General features: G+C 44.0%; 1 protein-coding gene across 1 annotated transcript; it reads left to right on the top strand.

Moving 5' to 3' along the window:
* Positions 1-1,189: 1,189 nt before the first annotated feature.
* LOC147080426 (uncharacterized) lies at positions 1,190-19,722 on the top strand (the record flags this gene model as incomplete). Its single annotated transcript, XM_085981190.1, has 5 exons — positions 1,190-2,751; positions 3,743-3,808; positions 13,474-13,600; positions 14,704-14,805; positions 17,134-19,722. Coding segments are annotated over 5 exons (2,060 nt in total), but the record flags the coding sequence as incomplete, so codon positions are not given.
* Between the last annotated feature and the right edge of the window lie 2,401 nt (positions 19,723-22,123).

Here is a 22,123-nt window from a genome sequence, read left to right on the forward strand (position 1 = left end):
CCCCCCCCATCTCTGCACCTGCTTAATATCTGTTACACTTCCAGCTTTTTCCAGTTCTGATGAAGGGTCCCAGACCTGAAACGTTAACTCTGTTTCTCTCTCCACGGATGCTGCCTGGCCTGCTGAGTATTTCCAGCATTTTCTGTTGTTATTTCTCACTCTGCCTCTCTGTTTTAAAACACAGTCAGTATAAACTTTACCTGAATAACATTTTTGAAATTGTCCTCCAGCTTCAAATAGTTTTGAGAAATAACTGAGCAGATACTTGCTGGAAGCTGATGAGAAACATTTCAGCAATTGGGCTGACTATTTCCTACTGGTGCATCTTGGGAAATTGCAGGAGCTACCTCTGGTTTACAAACTCACTGCTCTGGGAAAAAGTAATCTCCAAGCCCATACTTTCAGGAGAGGCTGAGGCATTCAAGTCAAACCTTTAATGAAGGTATTAAAAAGCGCAAAACACAATTCAGTGGATAAATTTATTCCATTCTTGTGAAACGTGTAATTTTTTTTTCAATTTTTAAAAATTTGTTTAAAGCCTTATTTTTGATTACTGAGGGGTAAATGGCATTTGAATTTTTTTTCAAAAAGCATTTTGAGAGATTTCATTACTTTATGCTTTAAAATAAATTGAGGTTCTCCTGACTGGCCATTCAAAATTCATTGTTTTTATCAGTTCTTAGTGGTTTCTCATTGGCAATTTTCTCGCTGCTTTCCATTCATATGTTCCCGTCCTCCTCATTTCTGATTTGTGGCTGTTTTACTTTGAACCAATCAACAAAGTGTGATGGCGAAATGTTGACGGCAAAATAATTGTGACAACAGAAAATGTGTACTACACGCAAGACTTTTAATATATTACTAGTGAATCTCCCTTGACATTGGACATGATAAGTTGGAGGATACTCTCCTTAGCCCTCCCTGTGACTGTGTATACAGTCATCCTGTGGTGGATTTTATGATACCTGTACTGACATGAAAGTTAAGAAAACTAAAGCCTGTTTAAGACCACTAAGGTTAAAACAGGCTTTTAGTTTGGTACGTCATTAATGAGTTAATACTGTACACTTGCACAATATAATCATTTTCAAGTGTTTGCAAACACACCATGCTGTTGGCCAACTTAGTGCTGGGAATCCAGTACGATGAGAAACAGCATCAGGTAAGCGATCCAGTGGCTAAGGAGCAGTGGTGGTTAGGGTCTTTATATTCCTTTTTTCTTTACCTAGACCATCAGATTCAAAGGAAAAGCATAAAGTCAGATTGGAGGAATACAAGTGTCCTCCTGTTCAAGCTACAGCTTCTTTCGTGGAAACATCCTCGTCATATCCGAAAGAGATCGGGTGTAAATCAAAGCGAAAGAAGAAACACAGGAAGCATTCACGAGAAGCAAATGGAAGAGTAAAGCTCCAAAATCCAGCAACTACAAAACAGGCACCTGATACTCATGGCTCAAGAGACAGTCCAGCTGAATTACATAGGTGTAAAAAATGCAAGTCTTCTGGATCTTGCAAACAGACACTTAAACGCAAAGCAAAGCCTTCAACAGAGGAAGCAGATCTTGAGGTGTTGAAGGCAAAAATAAGTGGCCCATCATTTGAATACTTACAAGCTGATTTTAAAGACTATTTTAGCAAAACATATTCGTTGCAAGAATCTGAAGGGGCTAGTGGAGAACATTGTGAGAAAGATAGAAATGAGTATTCTACAATAGAATCTGCACAGGGAACGAGCAAACCCACTGTTTCATATGATGAACTTAGACATTTTTATAAGGAAACTGAAACTAAAAAACAAACAAAAGCTTCACCAGAGCTGCATAGGGAATCTAATCATTCAGATATGCAAAACTGTAAAGATTCAGGAAAAGTTCTAAGAAACTTTGAAGACTTCGATAACTCCAAGAAAAAATCTAACATCTTTGTGAAATTACACGAAGAGCCTGGTATCTCCGGAAAACCATTTGGTGAGTGGAAAGTAACCAATGCACCTCTGAAAACTGTCAAAAATACAGGAAATTCTAGTGAAGGATCGAAAATTCTGGAATCTGGTTCTTGGGAGAAGTGCAATAAAATATCTAACTGTTTGAGAGGACTCAGAAAGAAATCTAAAAAATCTGAACGGGCCAGAACTGAGGCCAACATTGTAAGAGCGTCTTCTCACTTGTCCAAAATCTCAGGAAAACCCAGTGATTATTTCAAATCCTTCGAGATTGAAAAACCGCGCATATTTCCTGAGGAACCAACAACCTCAGGAACATTTGGTCGAGAGTACAAACAGTCAGTGAGGTCCTGTGGTGATTCTGGAAGCACCAAATTGGTTCATAAAGGAAAAGGAAGGTTGGGATATCCACAAAAACATCAGGTTGGAACCATAGGTTCAAACTTACCTCAGCAGTCTAGACTCTCTGAAAGAACTGATGTGTCAACATTATCGTCACGAAGCTCTGAAAACGCTGAACGATTTGAAACCCCAAAACAAGCTAAAAAGTTTCATAGTTTTAAAATTCTTAAAAAGGTCTCTGCTACAGATGCCTTATCACAGACTGTTTCTAAAAAATCGGAACGGGTCAGAGCTGAGGCCAACATTGTAAGAGCGTCTTCTCACTTGTCCAAAATCTCAGGAAAACCCGGTGATTATTTCAAATCCTTAGAGATTTCAAGTGGTACTCAGTCGATGTGTAAATCTTCAGAAAATGCTACAAGATCTACTTCGATACATCAGGATCAGGTGTTGCCCCCACAACAACCGGTAATGGAAGTTTATTTTCTTTACTTAGCTGACAGAATCTAATGTTTATTTCTGACTATATTAGTTTTTAAATGGGTAAAATAGATCAGCACTGCAGTGCATCCAAATTTATATTGGCAAATCACAGTAATCCTCAGTGTGCTGCTGCGGCACAAGAAGTGAAAACACAACAAAAAGCAGCTCTTAAAAGATTATTAGAGTCTAATGGAGCTTTTCCTGCCTTTTTTTGTTAAATACATTCATATTTATTTTTTTTAATCCCCATCACTAGAAATAATTGAAAGGTCACAGTGATTCAATATAAATGACTGATGTTGACTGTCGTACAGTGCAGACCTGTTCTACTAGTTTCACAATCAGTTCTTTCATCATTTTGAAGCCCATAGTGACGACAGCAGATTTTTAAACTCTAGACAATTCTCTATAGCTGTACAACTCTCTTGAGCTCATAGTGTAAATTGTATATAAGAATACAATTGTGGAGCAGTTTCCTAGAAGTAAAGGGAATTAAGGGTTACGGGGAGCGGGCAGGAATTTGGACACGAGTCTAGGTTCGGATTGGTCATGGCCCTGTGGGTAGCGGAGCGGGCCCAGGGGCCGTGTAGCCTGATCCTGCTCCTATTTCGTGTGTCTAATTCTGTTAGATTCAGGAGATGGTTCTGTGATAGTAGATTGGCGGTTAGGATCAGATCAGCCATGATCTTATTGAATGGTGGAGCAGGCTCGAGGGGCCGATTGGCCTACTCCTGCTCCTGTTTCTTATGTTCTTATGTAATAATTTTATTAAAGTTGGATATTGGGCAAAATTTGAAATATATTGCTTTTGTATCTAGTTATTGCAGAGAGATAAATTATTAAAATAATTGCGTGTAAGAACTTGGTTACAGGAATATTTTATTATGGAAAAAGGCAGCTTAAATCAGAGGCCACTTTGCCAATGATTAATAACATGCCAGGTAACCCTATTTCTATTACGTTTTAATCCTTCAAGGATTCTCAAAGAGCGAGTGTCCCTACCACTTTACCAGATCATGTGGATATGGATACTGATCAAAAGGTGGGTGTTGTGTTGATAAAGGAACCAATGTATGGTATGGCTGCAGATTTTCTACAGCTTTGGCAAAACCAGTGGAATCGATAATAAACACAACCTTCCTAATGGAAGATATCATTCAAAGTTGTATTACTGATATGCTAGTGGATCTCAATGTCTTAAGTGATCAGATCACTAAATTTTAGGTTATTACATAGAAAATTATTTTAGTTACGTGCCTAATGTAATCAAACTACAGAAGAAAAGTGATAATTGTTGTAATACAGTCTTGGACTGTTACCTGTTTAGGGCAACACTGGATTGGTAGATCCAAGTTACACTGCTTGTTCAATGTTGCTGTTCCAGAGGCAACTTTTTGAACTTGTTTTTACACTGGGCTGCACTGAAACTGCTTCCTGGGGATGATTTACACCTTTTGTTTATATTTGCTTTGGAATTTCACATCTGAAATACTCTGCATAGTTAGTGTTCATGCAAAGCTAAAAGTGCTTTCAATCTAAACAAAGCAAACTACGTAGGTATGAGGGGTGAGTTGGCTAAGGTAGATTGGGAAACTGCATTAAAAGGTATGACGGTAGACAAGCAATGGCTAGCATTAAAAAAATTAATACAGGAGGAGGCTCCATGACTATCCCCATTCTCAATGATGGTGGAGCCCAGCACGTGAGTGCAAAAGACAAGGCTGAAACGTTTGCAACCATCTTCAGCCAGAGGTGCTGAGTGGATGATCCATATCAGCCTCCTCCTGAGGTCCCACCATCACAGAAGCCATTCTTCAGCCAATTCGATTCACTCCACGTGATATCAAGAAACAACTGCGTGCACTGCATACAGCAAAGGCTCTGGGCCCCGACAACATCTCGGCTGTCGTGCTGAAGACTTGTGCTCCAGAACTAGCCGTGCCTCTAGCCAAGCTGTTCCAGTACAGCTACAACACTGGATTCTATGCGACAATGTGGAAAACTGCCCAGGTATGTCCTGTCCACAAAACGCAGGACAAATCCAATTAAGCTGCCCCATCAGCCTACTCTCAATCATCAGCAAAGTGATGGAAAGTGTCGTTGACAGTGCTATCAAGCAGCAGTTACTCAACAATAACCTGTTCACTGATGCCTAGTTTGGGTTCCGCCAAGACCACTCGGCTCCCGACCTCATTACAGCCTTGGTCCAAACATGGACAAAAGAGCTGAATTCCAGAGGTGAGGTGCGAGTTACTGCCCTTGACATCAAGGCAGCATTTGACCGAGTGTGGCAACAAGGAGCCCTAGTAAAACTGAAGTCAATGGGGATCAGGGGGAAAACTCTCCACTGGCTGGAGTCATACCTAGTACAAAGGAAGATGTTTGTGGTGGTTGGAGGTCAGTCATCACAGCCCCAGGACATCGCTGCAGGAGTTCCTCAGGGCAGTGTCCTAGGCCCAACCATCTTCAGCTGCTTCATCAGTGACCTTCCCTCCATCATAACGTCAGAAGTAGGGATGTTTGCTGATGACTGCACAGTGTTCAGTGCCATTCGCAACTCAGATAATGAAGCAGTCCATGCCTGCGTGCAGCAAGACCTGGACGACATTCAGGCTTGGGCTGATAAGTGGCATGTATCATTCGTGCCACAGAAGTGCCAGATAATGACTATCTCCAACGAGCGAGTGTCTAACCACCGCCCCTTGACATTCAATGGCATTACCATCGCCGAATCCCCCACCATCAATGTCCTGGGGGGTCACCATTGACCAGAACTTAACTGGACCAGCCACATAAATACTGTGGCAACAAGAGCAGGTCAGAGGCTGGGTATTTTGTGGCGAGTGTCTCACCTCCTGACTCCCCAAAGCCTTTCCACCATCCACAGGAAACTGGTTTATCTGGAGGTTGTATGTCCGGAATACTCGATCTAACGGCAAAAATCAGGAGCCGTTTTCTGAAAGTTTTTTTAGATCTCGTTCTTTTTTTTTCCCAGTCAGCCACTGCAAGGTCTGTAGCTATAGCAACAGCTTCAGAAGCTGTTGCTAAGCAACAGTGTTTGTTGTCAGATACGGAGATGAAAACCTCCGTATGCTTCAACATTAACTTTGTATGTCCGGCAGTTTTGATAGATCGGCAACACGCCGGTCCCGTCAGTGCCAGATATCACAAAGTTTCCTGTACAAGGCACAAGTCAGGAGTGTGATGGAATACTCTCCACTTGCCTGGATGAGTGCAGCTCCAACAACACTCAAAAAGCTCGACACCATCCAGGACAAAGCAGCCCGCTTGATTGGCACCCCATCTACCACCTTAAACATTCACCCCCTCCACCACCAGCGCACCGTGGCTGCGGTGTGTACCATCTACAAGATGCACTGCAGCAACTCACCAAGGCTTCTTCAGCAGCACCTCCCAAACCCGTGACCTCTACCACCTAGAAGGACAAGGGCAGCAGGCGCATGGGAACACCACCACCTCCAAGTTCCCCTCTAAGCCATACACCATCCTGACCTGGAAGTATGTCGGCCGTTCCTTCATCGTCGCTGGGTCAAAATCCTGGAACTCCCTACCTAACAGCACATTCACCACATGGACTGCAGCGGTTCAAGAAGGCGGCTCACCACCACCTTCTCAAGGGCAACTAGGGATGGGCAATAATTGCTGGCCTTGCCAACGATACCCACATCCCATGAACGAATTAAAAAAAACTTGTGTGGTGCGAATGTTATCTGCCACTTGTCTACCGAATTCTCAATGTTATCCAGGTCCTGCTGTAGGCTGGCATGGTATGCTTCATTGTGAGAGGAGGTGTGAATAGAGCTGGGCACTGTGGCATCGTCAGCAAACAACCCCGATTCTGACCTTACGATGGAGTAAGGTCATTGATAAGTAGTTGATAATGATTGGGCCGGGACAGTTGAGGGCAGTGGTGACTTTGACAGCCACTGGTAAGGCGTGTCCATCAGGTCCTCTGGGCAGCAGGTCTTGTTCCAGCAAGCTACAAATATCTGCGAGGACCTGGCGCGATAGTTCGAGCCGCCTGGAGCACTGCTGCTCAGTCATGTTGAGGAAGCTCATCCATGGCCTGTATATCCTCTGTTGGGGGTATCTCCTTCAGCGCGGTGGTACCCTATGTTGACCCCCTCCTGTGGAGCATCAGGTCGTTGAGGAGAAGGCTGCTGTTGTGGTTGCCAGTGTTGTGGCTGGTGTTGGTGGTGAGGATCATCTTGGTTCGATTCTGAGGCAGTATAAGCAGCACCCATGCTGATGTAGTAGATGGCAGGTAAAGTGGAGATCAGAGGACCAATCCCTCAATGTTGTGATAGTAGAATGTGGTGAGAGTGGCTTCTGAGGCTTCAAAAATGACTGCAAACTACTGACACCTAAATCTGTGGGCAAGAGCCTTTCCATGAGGCAAGTAATGAGGTGTAATGTTGCAATATTTGTGCTTTTCCCAACTATCAATGAATGAACTCGCCAAATGCCACTGAGCTTCCTGAGGTACCCGACTTCCGTGAATCCCGTGCTCCTGCAGTAAAACTCAGAAACAGGCATTAAAATCGCTCTTAAGGGTCTGCAAACAAGCACTTGTAGGAACCTCTGTTCCTTACCAAAAGATGGAGTTCGACTCATGAAGTCAAAACAATAAACTTTAATGAACAAACGAAGCAAATTAACAACTACAGGATGAACTGGAAACGTGTCTGGTCTGCTTGGAAACCTTTCTCCAACTGCCTGGAACTGCTAGAAGGTTCAGAGCTATGACCCTCTCCCCAACTGTCTGGAACTGCTAGAGGGTTCCGAGCTCTGACGTCATCACGCAGAGTACAGGAATGAAGCCTGAGTGCAGTAACAGATACATTTAAAGGTACATCGTCAGACTATATAACAGCTGTAAAAAGGAATTATATACAATGTCCATAGCCCAATGGTGGCTCCGCCACACACTTAATGATTTCAATGAGGTTGTCTGCCTCTGCGGATTGGGTCCGTGTCGCGCCTTCAAAGCCGCCCAAGTTAAATACGCGAGGCGGCGGGATGACAGTGGGTTCCCGACACGCTCGCTATTTCCAGCATTTTTACTGCTGACCTGCCCCTAAACCCGCACGTGCGGCAACGGGAAAATTCCGGCCTTTGAGTCTGTTTTCAATTGAAATCGATTTCTCAGTGTGCATTCTGGTTTCAACTGGATCAGAATTTGTTAGCAATTGTTACTTAGTGTGAAATTCGTGATGATTTGGAGTTCCTTAGTAACCCTATTGTTACAGATAGAATATTGAGTGTGTTCTGAATTCTGCTTTTTATTTCTGAAGCTTCACTTCAATATTATATATGCAGTACATAGTGTCCAATTAATTACACAATGTTCAATTAATTACACTGTCCAATTAATTATAGAATTTCCAATGTTAATGTGAACATTAATGAAGGTATTTAAAGGTTTGTTTTCATTTGGACAATATATCCAAGGTATCCTCTTTTCCCCTCAATTACTCACCAGAAGTAACTGATATGCTTCAGTTAGTAGGCTTGTTAGTTGAGACGGTCATCAATAAACAGGTTGGTGCAACAGTACAATGATGCCAGTAGTGTAAAATTACAGCATAATCTGCACATTATGATATAATTTACAAAAAATCATCCCCTGAAAATTGAGAGGTTACAAGTTTGTATGATAAAATTTGTCAATCTAATTTTTGTTTAAAAGAAGGTAGATTTCATTTTAACAAGAGCAAAATTATTCCATGTGAAGGGGCAATGTAACATAGCTTAGGTATCGCACTGTTTTACGTTGTTCTGAAAGAATCCCTTGTATTCCATGTACTGTTACCTGGCTTGACACCCTTACCCAATAAGATGAGGCTGTAGACAGCAATTCTCTCCAGGGTGCCCAATATTGGGAATGTTGTACCATTTGTGGCACCACAGAAGGAAGCGGTCTTCAGTTAGCAGACCTGACCATCATTTTCATGATGGACTTGAAGATAAACTGATGAAATTTTCAATATATTTCAGCTATTTGTTCAAAAAGACGTAGAAAGTGCCCTAGTTTTCATTCTCGTTTTAAGTGCATTTTTTTTAGACTAACAACTTGTTTGAATCATTTTGACTTGTGATTCCTTTCACTGTGCACTAAGAAGTGCATATGCAGAACTTAACATCATGATAGTGTTCAGACATCATCTGCTTTGATTTTACATCTATATTCCAGATTACCATTTTTCAGATGGAGGTACTTCTGTGATCCTGAAAGCTGTTGCAATGCAAAATTATCTAGTTGTTCAATAACATCAGTTACAGTATTTTGATTTCATTTTTCTAGTGGTCAACATTCCTGCTGAAACATATAATTTGATTATATGAATTCTGTTTTTATATACTTGATCACATGTAATGAATATCGAAAGTTTCTGTTCAAACCTTTACTTAAATTTACTTAAATTTCCCCCACAAATATATGTGTTTAAATTGTAAATACAGTTTTAAAAGTGGCTATGAAACAAATAAGTCTGGTGGCTTCATTTGTGATCTTTTGATGTAGGAAATGAATTGAATATTAGATTACAGGTCCATATAATAATATTTTGAGTTTTAAAAAATTTGTTTATGGGATGTGGGCGTCGCTGGCAAGGCCAGCATTTATTGCCCTTGAGAAGGTGGCGGTGTGCCGCCTTCTTGAACTGCTGCAGTCAGTGTGGTGAAGGTACTCCCATAGTGCTGTTAGGTAGGGATTTCCAGGATTTTGAAATATTAAGAAAGACTTGCATTTATATAGCGCCTTTCACAACCACTGGACATCTCAAAGCGCTTTACAGTCAATAAAGTACTTTATTTGAAGTGGAGTCACTGTTGTAATGTGGGAAACGCGGCAGCAAATTTGCGCTCAGATGATCTGTTTGTTGAGGGATAAATATTGGCCAGGACTCCGGGGATAACTCCCCTACCCTTTTTCGAAATAGTGCCATGGGATCTTTTACGTCCACCTGAGAGGGCAGATGGGACCTTGGTTTAACGTCTCATCCGAAAGTCGGCACCTTCAACAGTGCAGCATTCCCTCAGCACTGCACTGATGTGTTAGCCTAGCTTTGTGTGCGCAAGTCCCTGGAGTGGGACTTGAACCCACAACCTTCTGAGTCAGAGGCGAGCGTGCTACCAACTGAGCCACAGCTGACACATGTCAGGATGGTGTGTGACTTGGAGGGGAACTTGGAGATGGTGGTGTTCCCATGCGCCTGCTGCCCTTGTCCTTCTAGGTGAAAGAGGTTGCGGGTTTGGGAGGTGCTGCCGAAGAAGCCTTGGCGAGTTGCTGCAGTGCATCTTGTAGATGGTACACATCGCAGCCACAGTATGCCGGTGGTGGAGGAAGTAAATGTTTAAGGTGGTGGATAGGGTGCCAATCAAGCGGGCTGTTTTGTCCCGGATGATGTCGGGCTTCTTGAGCGTTGTTGGAGCTGCACTCATCCAGGCATGTGGAGAGTATTCCATCACACTCCTTACTTGTGCCTTGTAAATGGTGGAAAGGCTTTAGGGAGTCAGGAGGTGAGACACTCGCCATAGAATACCTAGCCTCTGACCTGCTCTTGTTGCCACAGTATTTATGTGGCTGGTCCAGTTTAAGTTTCTGGTCAATGGTGATCCCCAGGATGTTGATGGAGGGGATTTGGTGAAGGTAATACCATTGGTGGTTGGACTCTCGCTTCTTGGAGATAGTCATTGCCTGGCACTTGTGTGGCGCGAATGTTAACTGCCACTTATCAGCCCAAGCCTGAACATCGTCCAGGTCTTGTTGCATGCGGGCATGGACTGCTTCATTATCTGAGGAGTTGTGAATAGCATTGAACACTGTGCAGTCATCAGCGAACATCCCCATTTCTGACCTTATGTTGGAGGGAAGGTCATTGTGAAGCAGCTGAAGATGGTTGGGCCTAGGACACTGCCCTGAGGAACTCCTGCAGCGATGTCCCGGGACTGTGATGATTGATCTTCAACCACCACAATCATCTTCCTTTGTGCTAGGTATGACTCCAGTCAGTGGAGAGTTTTCCCCCCGATTCCCATTGACTTCAGTTTTACTAGGGCTCCTTGATGCCACACTCCGTCAAATGCTGCCTTGATGTCAAGGGCAGTCAATCTCACCTCACCTCTGGAATTCAGCTCCTTTGTCCATGTTTGGACCAAGGCTGTAATGAGGTCGGAAGCTGAGTGGTCTCAACGGAACCTAAACTGGGCATCAGCGAGCAGGTTATTGGTGAGTAAGTGCCGCTTGGTAGCACTGTCGATGACACCTTCCATCACTTTGCTGATGATTGAGAGTAGACTGATGGGGTGGTAATTGGCCAGATTGGATTTGTCCTGCTTTTTGTGCACAGGACATACCTGGGCAATTTTCCACATTGTTGGGTAGATGCCAGTGTTGTAGCTGTACTGGAACAGCTTGGCTGGAGGCGTGGCTAGTTCTGGAGCACAAGCCTGCAGCACGATAGCCGGGATAATGTCGGGGCCCATAGCCTGTGCTGTATCCAGTGTGCTCAGCCATTTCTTGATATCACGTGGAGTGAATCGAATTGACTGAAGTCTGGCTTCTGTGATGGTGGGGACCGCGGGAGTAGGCCGATATGGATCATCCACTCGGCACTTCTGGCTGAAGATGGTTGCAAACACTTCAGCATTGTCTTTTGCACTCACGTGCTGGGCTCCATCATCATTGAGGATGGGGATATTCATGGAGCCTACTCTTCCCGTTAGTTGTTTATTGGTCCACCACCATTCACGACTGGATGTGGCAGGACTGCAGAGCTTTGATCTGATCCGTTGATTGTGGGATCGCTTAACCCTGTCTATAGCATGCTGCTTCCCCTTTTTAGCATGTCCTGTGTTGCAGTTTCCCCAGGTTGGTACCTCATTTTTAGGTATGCCTGGTGCTGCTCCTGGCATGCTCTTCTACACTCCTTATTGAACCAGGGTTGGTCCCCTGGCTTGATGGTAATGGTAGAGTGAGGGATATGCCAGGCCAGGAGGTTACAGATTGTGGTGGAATACAATTCTCTTGCTGCTGATGGCCAACAGCGCCTCATGGATGCCCAGTTTTGAGCTGCTAGATCTGTTCTGAATCTATCCCATTTAGCACGGTGGCAGTGCCACACAACACGATGGAGGGTGTCCTCAGTGTGAAGAAGGGACTTTGTCTCTACAATGATTGTATGGTGGTCACTGCTATCAATGCTGTCATGGACAGATGCATCTGCGGCAGGTAGATTGGTGAGGACGAGGTCAAGTAGGTTTATCCCTCGTGTTGGTTCTCTCACCACCTGTCGCAGGCCCAGACTGGCAGCTGTGTCCTTCAGGACTCGGCCAGCTCGGTCAGTAGTGGTGCTACCAAGCCTTTCTTGGTGATGGACATTGAAGTCCCCCCACCCAGAGTACATTCTGTGCCCTTGCTACTCTCAGTGCTTCGTCCAAGTGGTGCTCAACATGGAGGAGTACTGATTCATCAGCTGAGGGAGGGCGGTAGGTGGTAATCAGCAGGAGGGTTCCTTGCCCATGCTTGACCTGAAGCCATGAGACTTCATGGGTCCGGAGTCAATGTTAAGGACACCCAGGGCCACTCCTTCCTAACTGTACATCACTGTGCCACCACCCCTGGTGGGTCTGTCCTGCCAGTGGGACAGGACATACCCAGGGATGGTGATGGAGGAGTTTTGGGACATTGGCTGAAAGGTATGATTCTGTGAGTATGACTATGTCAGGCTCTTGCTTGACTAGTCTGGGACAGCTCTCTCAATTTTGGCACAAGTCCCCAGATGTTGGTGAGGAGGACTTTGCAGGGTTGACTGGGCTGGGGTTGCCGTGTCCGTAGCCGGTGCCGAGGTCGATGCCGGGTGGTCCGTCCGGTTTCATTCTTATTATTGTGTTTCGTAGCAGTTTGTTGCAACTGAGTGACTTGCTAGGCCATTTCAGAGGGCAGTTAAGAGTCAATCACATTGCTGTGGGTCTGGAGTCACATATAGGCCAAACCGGGTAAGGACAGATTTCCTTCCCTAAAGGACATTAGTGAACCAGATGGGTTTTTACGACAATCCAATAGTTTCATGATTACCATTATTGAAACTAGCTTTTTATTCCAGATTTATTTAATTAACTGAATTTAAATTCCCCAGCTGCCGTGGTGGGATTTGAACTCACATCTCTGGATCATTAGTCCAGGCCTCTGGATTACTAGCCCAGTGACATTACTGGGCTAGTAATCCAGAGGCCTGGACTAATGATCCAGAGAGCAAGTGGGACGTGTATTCCCAGCTCAGCGGCATGTAATCTGCTTGGAATCTCGGTGAACACCGCCTGCTGAACGTCTTGCTGTACAGTATTTACACTTGCGACTCTGGAAAGCAATACTGCCTTTTCCCTATTAAGAATGTAGAATCAGAAGAGTTAGTGCCCTACTATCTATGTGAGTTTTGGTGCATTCTCTGTTTAATATTGACTGAAACTGAAGGACAAATCTTTAGACCATGGATTTATTTTATAAGTTGTAATTCTGTGTATATAAGTTCAAAATATTTTTTTTAAGTATCAAAAAATAGCAGGTATTCCTTATTTTAATAATTGAAGTTTTGCAAAAGGACATGCAAGCTTTCTGGATTTCATATGAATTTTAGCCTGGTCTCATATTACACTAAACACTAAAAGGTTATTTTTCCTCCAAAGATGGAGATAGTAGAAGAACTGCAAACAGCTCGGTATGAAAAAGTCTTCGAGGTGGAATTGGGACAGAGCTATGGAGAGCTGACTAGCATGGAGATAGACCCACCACAGGAAATAAATATATTCTATGGTAAGTTACATTTTTGGGGGGCAATTCACCTCTTTCACCTTCTCTTTCTCCACCATCACCTGCGATTGTGTCTATATAAATGACATTCTCTTTCTTCTAAATATCCCTTTTTTTTTTTAAACTGACCTTTTCCCCTCAACAAATTAAAAGAAAAATTCCAGCCTCATGACAATTGACTGAGGATTCTCCAGTGCCTTTAAGTGTGAACTCATTTTAAACCTCACTGCGCTAAAAGCAGCAGGAAAGATTGTTGTGATCTGTTTTCATGTATGAGATTTGTAATTGGCCCAATTGCTAAAAGTGAACAATTATGTGTATGCAGGGGGTTTTCAAGAAATTACAGGAAACTTTGTGATATCTGGCACCGACTGGACCGGCGTGTTGCCGATCTATCAAAACTGCCGGACATACAAAGTTAATGTTGAAGCATACGGAGGTTTTCATCTCTGTATCTGACAACAAACACTATTGCTTAGCAACAGCTTCTAAAGAGTCGGCTGCAGCCGCAAGCGTCTCTAGCTGAAGCTGTTGCTATAGCTACAGACCTTGCAGTGCCTGACTGGGGGAAAAAAAAGAACGAGAACTAAAAAAAGTATAAAAAACGGCTCCTGATTTTTGCCGTTAGATCGAGTATTCCGGACATACAACCTCCGGATAAACCAAAGTTTCCTGTATGTTCACCAGATCTGTAGACTTTTTATTTGGCATGCACAGTCCAGATCCTGGTGTTTACTTGTACCTATATTGTTGAGACTTGCATTGATTGAAAATTACATTGATCTAAAAAAAATAAGTTTTTGTGGTAATTGCAGAAGTTTTGGTTGTACATGTGCTGAGAATTCTGTGAATCGTGTATTCTTATGCCTGGTAAGGGGTCCACCTTGGGTGGAACTTCATCCCACATTGACTGGTTGCAAGGCAGTAATGGTAGAGATTGTTTGTGTTCTCAGCTCCTGTTTGGAGTGTACAGTCTAGGAGAAAAGGAAAATGGGGACTAAAACAAAAATACATACATACTATAAGTTATTGTTGTCGCTCACCTTAGACTCTGAGATGCAACACTTAATTTTCCTTTTTTTTTGTTCTAATTTCTGATTGTCTAGCTCAAGCCACTTCCCAATCTGACATTCTCCTTGTGCTGGATACCAACATCTTTATCAGTCACCTTAACTTTATCATGAATTTAAAGGACCATGGAGTATCAGGTATGTGAATATAGGTTCATTGTGAAAAAGAATGAGTACACAACTATTGGTTATTGTTATCATTCAGATCAAGAGAAATGAAAATGTTTTTATTAAAAATGGTTTGGCAGCTCTTCAGATGAAACATCAGGATTTGGTCTTGATGATGATTGTATTTTGTTTAAAATGTATAAATCGTGTTTCCCCGGAGATGGTAGATAAGCCCATTTCAGAAATTGAAGCTTTTTCATGCTGTGCTTCAATCAAAGGTAGATGATACCAATGTTATTGGTTATAACACAGCTTTTGGAATCTCATGGATAGACACTTTAATTTGTTCAGTCCCAACTTTCGTTAGACTTTAGAGCAACAGTGTTATTCTATTATTACAGCTTATTGCAATTCAGTATTTTGTTGAAGAAAGTTTGCATATTTGTAAATTTGTAATGGTCATGTCTGTACATAGAAACATAGAAGATAGGAGCAGGAGTAGGCCATTCGGCCCTTCGAGCCTGCTCCGCCATTCAATGAGATCATGGCTGATCATCCAAATTCAGTAACCTGTCCCTGCCTTCTACCCATATCCCTTGATCCCTTTGGCCTTAAGAAATATATCCAACTCTTTCTTGAATATATTTAATGAACTGGCCTCCACCGCCCTCTGTGGCAGAGAATTCCACAGGTTCACCACTCTCTGGGTGAAGAAATTCCTCCTCATTTCAGTCCTAAATGGCTTACCCCTTACCCTTAGACTATGACCCCTGGTTCTGGACTCCCCGGCCATCAGAAACATCCTTCCTGCATCTAGTCTGTCCAGGCCTGACAGAATTTTATAGGTTTCGATGAGATCCCCTCTCAATCTTCTAAACTCCAGTGAGTATAAGCCCAATCGACACAATCTCTCCTCATAGTCATTCCTGCCATCCCAGGTATCAGCCTGGTGAATCTTCGCTGCACTCCTTCCATGGCAAGAATGTCCTTCCTCAGGTCAGGCGACCAAAACTGCACACAATACTCAAGGTGCAGTCTCACCAAGGCCCTGTACAACTGCAGCAAGACATCCTTGTTCCTGTACTCGAACCCTCTTGCTACGAAGGCCAACATACCATTTGCCTTCTTAACCGCCTGCTGCACCTGCATGCTTACCTTCAGCGACTGGTGCACAAGAACACCCAGGTCTCTTTGCACTTCCCCTTCTCCCAATCTATTGCCATTCAAATAATAATCTGCCTTCCTGTTTTTGCCACCAAAGTGGATAACCTCACATTTATCCACATTATAGTGCATTTGCCATGTTTATGCCCAATCACCCAACCTGCCCAAATCGTACTGGAGTTTCATGACATCCTCCTCACAGCTTACCCTCCCACCCAGCTTTGTGTCGTCTGCAAATTTGGAGATATTACATCCAATTCCCTCGTCCAGATCATTAATATATATTGTGAACAGCTGGGGTCCTAGGACCGATCCTTGCGGTACCCCACTAGTCACTGCCTGCCACTCGGAAAACGACCCGTTTATTCCAACTCTTTGCTTTCTGTCCGCCAACCAGTTCTCTATCCAATTCAATACCTTGCCCCCAATCCCATGTGCCTTAATTTTGCACGCTAATCTCTTATGCGGGACCTTATCGAAAGCCTTCTGAAAGTCCAAATACACCACATCCACTGGTTCTCCCTTATCTATTTTACCAGTTACATCCTCAAAAAATTCCAGTAGATTAGTCAAGCATGATTTACCTTTTGTAAATCCATGTTGACTTTGTCCGATCCTGTCACTGCTTTCCAAGTGCACTGCTATTACATCTTTTATAATAGACTCTAGCATGTCAGGCTTATCGGTCTATAATTCCCCGCTTTTTGAAATAGTCATGATACTTATTTCTACAGCACATGAATTTTAGGTTTTGGTTTGCGTGGCTAGTAACAGCCTTGCTTGCTTTGTATCAAAGTTTTTATGGGTTCAAAACCCACCTGAAAGCTTTGAGCAGCCCCTAGCGATTTGTGCAGGTGCTGCACTTATTGGAAGAACTATTTATCCCAATAGTATGTTGAACTGATAACTCTGCCCGCTACCACAGGCAGTAAAGATCACATGATAATAGTCATAAAGGTTAGGGAGTAATATCGGTTGATTATTCTCTTCCTAGTACCTTGATGACTCCCTGCCCTAGTCCTCCGTATATATGAGATATAGGTGACTCTAGTTGAATATCTTCAACTATGTGGACATTACTGGAAAATTGGTCTGAAGACAGCTTAAATGATTAAGTACTGCCTAAATGGCATACAGCGTATATGCCAAGTGAGTATATAGTGCAATTGTACAGTTATATTTCTATAATTACAGGTGTCGGTTTCCCAATTATAGTCATCCCATGGGTAGTTCTACAGGAACTGGATTCCTTAAAAAATGGAAAGCTCTCCGGAGGTGTCAATCGCAAAGCTATCCCTGCTGTACAGTTCGTTTATTCCTGCTTCAAAAGTCGACATCCGCATGTATGGGGCCAGTCCATGCAACAGGCAGCTCAGAAGTTCTGTAAGTTAATGTAGTGTCATCATTGCAACTTTTCTGAGACCTGCTATATCTGAGCCCACACATTTTGACAGTTTATTATCTCTAGGTCACCAATGAATAAGAATGAGAAAAGGTTGTTTGAAGATTACATTGCATGATATTAGAGTGCAGTTTACTGAATGACAAAAGCAATCAAAAAGCCCCATTTCAAGAAGTTTTGTCATATTTCCTTGTCTCAATTTTCTTCTTGCTTCACCATCACCATCCCATTCAGTGCCACTGCACTTTTTTTTAATGACAGAGCTCTGTCCCATTTTATATATAATTTTTAAAATGTTTTTTAATGTTTTATTTGTTCTGTCAATGTTCTTCCCCTTTTTCTCCCCTGAAGACATTGAGTCCTGTTGGCATATGGTTCTACGGGCACCGGACATATTCCAATACCTTGGGCATTCTTAATGTGCGAGACAAGACGGTGAAGGTTGGCAGGTTACCTGACTGTGTGGGAGAAAACAGGGGGCCTCACCCGACATCCACACACAAGCACTTCCCAGCAGGGATTGTTGGATAGCGAACAGCACTATAGTTTGAAACATTGTGATCAAAAATATTTAGCTTTCTTAAAGATGCATATGGGATAAGTTTTTAAAAATATGTATTTTCATTTTTGATGAGCAGAATAACAGAGTTATCAATCACAAATACTTAAGTTTACTTGCACCAATTGCCCAATGATTAAAAAAACAGCAGCCATTTACAAGATTGACCTGACTGCATCACTGTCTCCAGGTTAAATGTGAAGGGCCAGATTTTGGTTTCACTTCAAAAAAAAAATGTGCCCATATCCAACCAGTTGTGAAGGGGCAAGGATTTTACACAGGTTCCTTCGCTGCCTTGCATCTCTTGACACAGTAATTTCACCACCTATAAGGCATAAGTCAGGAGTGTGATGGAATACTCACCACTTGCCTGGATGAGTGCAGCTCCAACAATATCAAGAAGCTCAACACCATCCAGGACAAAACAGCCCGCTTGATCGGCACCCCACCTACCACCTTAAACATTCACTCCCTCTACCACCGGCGTACCGTGGCTGCAGTGTGTACCATCTACAATATGCACTGCAGCAACTCGCCAAGGCTTCTTCAACAACATCTCCCAAACCGGTGACCTCTACCCCTCCAAGTTACACACCGTCTTGACGTGGAAATATATCGCCGTTCTTTCATCGTCGCTGGGTCAAAATCCTGGAACTCCCTTCCTAACAGCACTGTGGGAGTACCTTCACCACACGGGCTGCAGCAGTTCAAGAAGACATCCCATCACCACCTTCTGAAGGGCAATTAGGGATGGGCAATAAATGCTGGCCTTGCCAGTGACACCCATATCTCGTGAATGAATAAAAAAACATTTAAAATAAATTATTTTTTCAGTTGAGCAGCACTTGAATATAACCAGTAAGAGTGATTGAGGTTAGGTTCAGATTTACTTCTGCTGAAAATTAATTTTATCACCAGCTTCATTTTATTTAATTAACTTGTAAACCAATCTTTCAAGGCAGTCTTATTGATGAGCAATAGTTTGTTGGTCTTATATGTCTATCAGCAATGAAATGGAGCTGAAATTAGCCACATACACAGTAGCAATTTATGATAGTTACTGTAGGTGGCAGAAGTTTGCTAAAAATAATTGTAATGGTGTAAGGAACCATTAAGTGGACAGTAGCTCTTAAATTCACAGTATCCTTGTTCCATTTTGTTTATAGGAACAGGAGTAGGCCATTCAGCCCCTCGAGCCTGTTCCACCATTTAATGAGATCATGGCTGATCAACGACCTAACTCCATATTTTGGCCCATATCCTTTAATATCCTTAGTTAACAGAAAGCTATCAATCTCCAATTTAAAATTAACAATTGATATAGCATCAATTGCCATTTTCGGAAGAGAGTTCCAAATTTCTACCACCCTTTGTGTGTAGAAGTGTTTCCTAATTGCACTCCTGAAAAGTCTGGCTCTGATTTTTAGACTACGCCCCCTAGTCCTAGAATCCCCAAGCAGCGGAAATAGTTTCTCTCCATCTACCCTATCTATTCCCCTTAATATCCTGAAAACTTCGATCAGATCACCCCTTAACCTTCGAAATTTTAGGGAATACAATCCTAATTTGTGTAATCTCTCCTCGTAACTTAACCCTTTAAGTCCGGGTATCATTCTGTTTACCATTTCATTTTCACTTATTTTACAAAAACGACGACCTCAAAAAGTAATTCATTGGCTGTGAAGTACTTTGGGACATTCTGAGAGCGTGAAGAAAACTTTGTTTTGTCTAGTTCACTGATAGAAAAGTATATTACTCGTGGATTCCCTGTGTTACTCCCAGTAAGTCATAGGATATGTTTTGTCTCTTACCAACTTCAATCTTTCTCTTTTTCTGATTGTATCTCTTCTGGTTCTTTTTCTATTTATTTTTTCTGGTTATGTCTGATCTTTTCCTTTCTTGTTTCTCTATTTTAAGTTTTTTTTATTGTATGTTTTTTTCAGCTTTCCTCTTTGTGGTGTGGTATGGTGGGGAATGCGGCATTTGCGGTGGGGCTGGCAGGGGATATGTCTAGCTAGTGGTGCAGGCTGGTAGCTTGCGGGCACCTTTTGAGCTGTAGCTTATGGTTGGCAATGGGTAGGTGCAGGTAAGGATGGAAGGTAGAGGAAAAGGGGGTACTAGGTGAAGGACGGATCAGTAGTGTTGCAGGCTAGTGGGTCACAGGTTGGAGCTTGTGGGTTGGGGGAGAGATGTACATAGAGCACACAAAACATTTTATGGTGGTAAATGTGGGCTACTGACTGGGTAAGGATGCGGTTTGGAGCAGGACATGGTAGTAGGAAGATGGAAAGGTGAAGGGTGGGAAGGCATGGGTAGTCATAGAAACATAGAAGATAGGAGCAGGAGCAGGCCATTCAGCCCCTCGAGCCTGCTCCGCCATTCAATGCGATCATGGCTGATCATCCAAATTCAGTACCCGGTCCCTGCTTTCTCCCCATACCCCTTGATCCCTTTAGCCTTAAGAAATATATCCAATTCCTTCTTGAATATCTATATATATTCTATTCTATCTATATATATAAAGCGGCTCTTCTGTCTGTCTGTCTGTCTGTCCGCCTGGTCTCTATACGTTTGGAAGTTACAGAGCGTACCGACGCGCGCGTCGCCTCAAAAGAAAGCTTGCGATTCCGGACCGGTCATAGGCGTATTTATGTTTCGGCCGGACAAAAATCCCGCCCGCGGTATCCCAAAAACGTTCAGCGTTCCGCTCATTAGCATCTCATTAGCGACCGTGTGATGTCGAGGTCTTCCTACAGTTGAGTGTCGAGTGACTCGACGATTGACCAATCCTACGCTTCGGTGACCTGACCGGTCGACCAATCGGTGCGTGTGTGGGCAGGCCTTATCCTTCTGAACCGAGGTGAGTGGCCGCCATCTTGATTTTCCACAATTTTTCCCCCCACACTTTCTGTGTGTTAGGGAACTAAGGTAAATATTTCAATTATGTGTTAGGCAATTAATTAACAATTTATTTGAGTTTTATATTGTGTTTAGCAACACCCCCCCCTCCTCCTCACCCTCGCGCAGGGGGGACTCGGGGCCTGAAGCTGAAAAAATTTCTCTCTCTCTCTCTTCCCTCTCTCTCTCTCCTTCTCCTCTTCCCTCTCTCTCTCCTTCTCCTCTTCCCTCTCTGTCTCTCTCTACTTCCCCCTCTCAGGTGTCGCGGACGGAGCGCGGGCGCGCCGCCCGAAGTTTCCCGCTCGCTAACGGCCTTGCCGGCTCCCGCGGGCCGCTCGCACCGACCGCGCATGCGCCGCCCGCACTCACCGCGCATGCGCCGCCCACACTCACCGCGCATGCGCTGCCCGCCCGCCCGCAGCGGCCGTCCATCAGCCGCGCGATACGCGGGGGACCTCAGCAACGGCACCGGACCTCAGGCGCTAGGCAGGGGGAGGGGCCGGAGAGAGGGACAGAGGGGGGAGGGGGAGAGGGAGACAGGGAGGGGAGGGGAGGGAGGGGAGGGAGAGAGGGGAGGGAGGAGAGAGGGGAGGGGGGGAGGGGAGGGAGGGATAGGACAGGGAGAGGACATGACAGGGAGAGGGGGGACACACAGGGGCAGGGAGACCAAACGCCCCAAAATTGCCCTCGCAACGCGGGGCTCCCCAGCTAGTATATATATAAAGCGGCTCTTCTGTCTGTCTGTCCCGATGTCTGTCTGTCCGTGTTCTATACGTTTGAAAGTTATAGAACGTACCGACGCGCGCGTCGCCTCAAAAGAAAGCTTGCGATTCCGGACCGGTCATAGGCGTATTTACGTTTCGGCCGGACAAAAATCCCGCCCGCGGTATCCGAAAAATGTTCAGTCTTCCGCTCATTAGCATCTCATTAGCGACCGTGTGACGTCGAGGTCGACCAATCGGACGGCGGGTTCCTGGTGCGTGCCATCCTACAGTTGAGTGTCGAGTGACTCGACGATTGACCAATCCTACGCTTCGGTGACCTGACCGGTCGACCAATCGCTGCGTGTGTGGGCGGGCCTTATCCTTCTGAACCGAGGTGAGTGGCCGCCATCTTGATTTTTCACGATTTTTTCCCCCACACTTTCTGTGTGTTAGGGAACTAAGGTAAATATTTTAATGATGTGTTAGGGAATTAAATAACAATTTATTTGTGTTTTAAATTGTGTTTAGCAAATGCGCACGCAGTGGGCGGGGCAGTTGGCTCCTCGTTCGAGACCAGGCCTGCATCCGACCCGAGGGGCCACTTAGTTAACCGGCAGCCGA

The sequence above is a fragment of the Somniosus microcephalus genome, unplaced genomic scaffold (genome assembly GCF_052327205.1).
Source record: "Somniosus microcephalus isolate GS21.2 unplaced genomic scaffold, FLI_Smic_1.0 scaffold1618, whole genome shotgun sequence".
Taxonomy (NCBI): domain Eukaryota; kingdom Metazoa; phylum Chordata; class Chondrichthyes; order Squaliformes; family Somniosidae; genus Somniosus; species Somniosus microcephalus.